The sequence below is a fragment of the Geospiza fortis genome, unplaced genomic scaffold (genome assembly GCF_000277835.1).
Source record: "Geospiza fortis unplaced genomic scaffold, GeoFor_1.0 scaffold97, whole genome shotgun sequence".
Taxonomy (NCBI): domain Eukaryota; kingdom Metazoa; phylum Chordata; class Aves; order Passeriformes; family Thraupidae; genus Geospiza; species Geospiza fortis.
The window spans coordinates 4033188-4037292 of NW_005054343.1; the positions used below are offsets into that span (position 1 = coordinate 4033188).

At 52.3% G+C, this 4105-nt stretch overlaps 1 protein-coding gene and 2 non-coding genes across 3 annotated transcripts in view; 2 read left to right on the top strand and 1 right to left on the bottom strand.

The window, feature by feature from the left end:
• The first annotated feature begins 3045 nt into the window (after positions 1-3045).
• Positions 3046-3128, top strand: TRNAL-CAG. The gene has a single exon. It is a non-coding gene; the product is annotated as a tRNA-Leu (tRNA).
• Positions 3129-3273: 145 nt separating this feature from the next.
• TRNAL-CAG lies at positions 3274-3356 on the bottom strand. The gene has a single exon. It is a non-coding gene; the product is annotated as a tRNA-Leu (tRNA).
• A 410-nt stretch (positions 3357-3766) lies between these two features.
• Positions 3767-4105, top strand: part of PLLP (plasmolipin) — a 3097-nt gene continuing 2758 nt past the window's right edge. The window contains exon 1 of the mRNA XM_031058401.1: positions 3767-4026. Within this exon, the coding sequence (XP_030914261.1) occupies positions 3767-4026 (260 nt within the window). The remainder of the gene's footprint in view (positions 4027-4105) is intronic.

The window sequence follows — 4105 nt, forward strand, 5'->3', positions numbered from 1 at the left end:
GGAGCCTCCGCCGCCCTCGCTGCGGTGCCGGGCACGGCAGAGATGGGATGGTCCGCGGCCCCTCCGTGCCCGGCTCAGCCCACGCCACAGCAGCCCCCGGCCGGGCAAGGCTGTCGGATTCCCCTGCCCGGACTGGGCCAGCTCGGTGCCCAGCGCCGTTATCGCCCCGACGTTGTCTCCGGTGTCACCTCACGCCGGGCCCAACAAACCCGCCGTGTGCGGGGTCGGAACGCGCTGCTCGTAGCGTGGATGGGACCCGAGTCGTCACTAAGTAGGGTATCGGTTTTCAGCAAATAAACTCGCTCTGTGTCAAGTGAGGTAACAGCAACACTACCCTGGAGAAGGCGTGTCCGACTGCCATGGGCGCTGTCCCCATCCCGGGATGGTCGGTGATGTCGCGTTCAGCCTCGCTCAGTGGAGGAAAGCTTTAGAAACCCTCTCAGGGTGATGTGTTTCTTCAGTAAATTACTGATGCCATAAAAGACTGCTGTTCCTAGCGTGACAGAACCCCCAGATTAAAGAGTGTTCTTGTACCGTGTAGTTTCTGCTTTCTCTGCAGCGTGTGTGTATTGGTTACAGATGTCTCCATGCTCTCGACACCAGTAAGGATTACAGTCTGGTACAAGGAACACGGTGGCCGCTTAACAGCTGTAGTTTATCTCATTGGCTTAAGACTCCCTCTAATGAAATTGAGGCTTTGTAACACATTGGAATTTTAATCCTTGGCTTTCGTTCTGAGATCCAGGATGAAACAGAAGTGACTTTACTTGCAGTGGTTGCAAACCTTTCGTGTCTAATCCTAAACTAGTTGGCATGACTAATAATCTGTACATTAGGCAAGACCATACTGAAACCTGCTTGTGTGTTCTAAACCAAGATTTACGAGTATTGTAACAAATCTATGTGGAATGGTTGTGTAGTTTCTGTTTCTAGCCAGCATCAGTCCCTTCACTTTCTGCAACAGGAAACCAAATCAGCGTTGGCTAGAAAGAGGGTGGAGTGAGGGTAGCAAAGCCACGGGTTTGGCTCGGTTATGCACTTCCAGCCTGGTGGAACACATCCCTCAGCAGTTTGGAGGAGGAGGAGGAGAAGGGGAGTGTGTGGTGCCCCAGCATGGCCCTGTGGCAATGGGCAATGACGGTGGATTTTGAGAACAAAGGGCACTTGACCACAGTGTGCCCATATTCACCTTGGAGGGAAGAATTCCCAGGTGTTCCCTGGCTCTGTGAGATCCTTCTGGAACTGGAATGCATTGTGCTCAGTAGATTGGGATGTCACTTTTACTAAATTTTATAGAGGTATTTTCTAAATGTAAAAAGTATCTTTAGTTTGAAATTATGTAATCTTTGTAACACTGGCTAATGTAGCTTTACAACCATCAGCTTCAACAGTGTATACAGCTGAACAAAAGGGCACCCTGGGGTTTTGTAGCCGGAGGTTTCTCTGTAGATCCTGAAGCCAGTTCAGCTCCAGGTTGTCACAGCCTGCTATGTGATGCATGGGTCATTTTTTATTAACGTGTGTGCCAAGTTGGATGGTCATCTGTAAGGATGCTACATGTCTATCCATGTACCAAGTCCTTGCTGTTACTTCAGTTTAATTTATTCTCCAATCTGATATGTGGCTCTCCAGCTCTGTGCTGTACTGATTTTTCTGCGAGTCGAGTTAGCGGCGATTTTTTTGTTTGGTTGGTTTGGCTTGTTGTTTTGGGTTTGTTTTTGGTTTCTTTTGTAGGACAAGCAGATACCTGCTCCACCATGGGATCTAACATATGTGATTGGTCCAGCAGCTCTAGATGCTCCCATCAAGACAGTAGGCAGCACAACATCCCTCCTTGCAAACGAGGCTGGTTGTGCCTCTGAGCCCGTTCAGAGCGTGCGTGTCCTGACAGTCATGGTACTTTTTCTACCATCTGGAGGCACTTCAGGATGTTCAGCCATTTGGCCTTGCTGGACTGGTTACCTGCTGGACTGTTTGACTTCTCCAGGTTACACTGAGGTGCTAACATGCTTAATTTTAATAAAGTATATTTTGTTTTCTTATGTTTCCTGTCTCCTTGTGGTTTATATATCTATTTCCGAAAGGTTGTGACTGTAGCTTTGTCTTTTCTTTTGTAACATCTTTTCTTTTCATTGTCAGCTCCACAGCTGGAACAGCAGGAATATCTTCACATTCATGTGGGGTGAGGAAGAGGAGTTTGAGGTCAGTTCAGTGTACCACACACCTACCTGCACAGAGGTTGGAGCCATCAGTCACAGGGTGCTCTCTGTGCAACCTGGAGGGATTTGAGCAGGGAACCAGGCTTCCCCCCAGGGCTTCCCTGAGCATGACTCTCCTGTCTAATGCCTGGTGGAGGAAGGAGAAGGCATGGCCTCCCATGAACCAGCCTAGTGCAGGGAAGAGATTGCATGCACTCTTAGAACTTGTAATTCCACTTGCCAGAGTTCCTGGTTTCAAGCTATTAGTCTCAAGCAAATGTATGCAGCAAAAAATTTCCACTGTGCCTCAACCATCACATTTTTGGGTTGAACTGGGAATGTTAAAGGCAGTTGCAGGATGAGGAGGTGATTGTCCCACTCCACTCTGCTGGTGCAGCCCCACCTTGAGTTCTGGGAGCAGACTTGGGCACCATAGTACAAGAAGTGTCTATGGCTGTAACAGAGCATCCAAAGGAGGCTGTGAGGATGGTGAAGGGTCTGGAGGGGAAGCCATGTGAGGAGTGGCTTGTTCAGCCTGGAACAAAGGATCCTGAGGGCAGAGCTCATTGTGAGCTGCAGATTCCTCAGGAGAGGCGGCAGAGGGGCAGCGCTGCTGTCTGTGACTGGTGAGAGAACCTGAGGGAATGGCTTAAGCTGCGCATGTGGAGGTTTAGGCTGGATGTTAGGAAAAGTTCCTCTGCGTGAAGAGGAAGGTCGGGCTTTGGAGAAAGTTCCCCAGGAAGGTGCCACAGCAGGGCGACGTCACAGCCCCTGGTGTGATGGAGCTCACGGAACATTCGCACAACGCCCTCAAGTGTAGCACAGGCCGAAACGGTCGGCCAGTGGTGTCAGGATGGCCGAGCGGTCTAAGGCGCTGCGTTCAGGTCGCAGTCTCCCCTGGAGGCGTGGGTTCGAATCCCACTTCTGACAGCTCGAGTATTTTTGCATTCTGCTCGCCTGTAGTTAATTAGGTAATTGCTTTTAATTGCGCGCTTTTGGTCGGTTTTGTTTTTCCATTTCCGCTCCCGCCCGCCTTCCGCAGCTAAAAGCGCCCGCGGGGGGGCGCAAAAGTAGCTGTCAGAAGTGGGATTCGAACCCACGCCTCCAGGGGAGACTGCGACCTGAACGCAGCGCCTTAGACCGCTCGGCCATCCTGACCCATAGAATCTGCTCCCCTGCATCCTAAAATTCCTGGGAAATTGTTTTCCATCGAGTTTGTCCTTTTAGTGTGTGGAGCATTTCCTTGGGCATCCAGGATTTTCCTCTGGGAAGCAAAGAACAGCCTGAAATCTGGAACTGACAGGAGAGTGCAGCCAGGTAGAGGTCGGTCTCTTCTCCCAAGTAAAAAAGAGGTAGGAGAAGAAGAAATGGCCTAAAATTGCACCAGGAATGGTTCAGATGGGATATTAGGACAAATTTCTTCGGTGAAAGGGTGGTCAAGGATGGGAATGATGAGGCTCTGGTTGCCCAGAGATGCTACAGCTGCCCCATCCCTGGAAGTGCTCAAGGCCACGTTGGAGGCAGTCCCAGGGCTTGGAGCAACCTGGTCTAGTGGAATGTGTCCCGGCATGGCAGGGAGTTGGAACGAGGTGCCTTTAGATCACTTCCAACCCAAATTATTCCAGGACTTAACAAGGAGACGCGTGTCGCCCGGACCCCGCAGAGAAGCAGGATGCGCCGGAGGCCACCAAACGTCCCAGGTGAGCGCCGAGCAGGACTCGGCTGCGCCGAAGGTTCCGGTGCCCCGGGCTGCTCCAGCAGAGCATCGCCGGGATACGGGGAGCGGGGGCTGTCGCGGTGGGGGCCGCCCTTTGTTGGCGGTGCCCCGGTACGGGGACACGGCCGCACACCGGGAGCGCAGCGCGGCGCCGGGCGGAGGCTCCGCCGCATGCCGGGGCGGCGGGGCG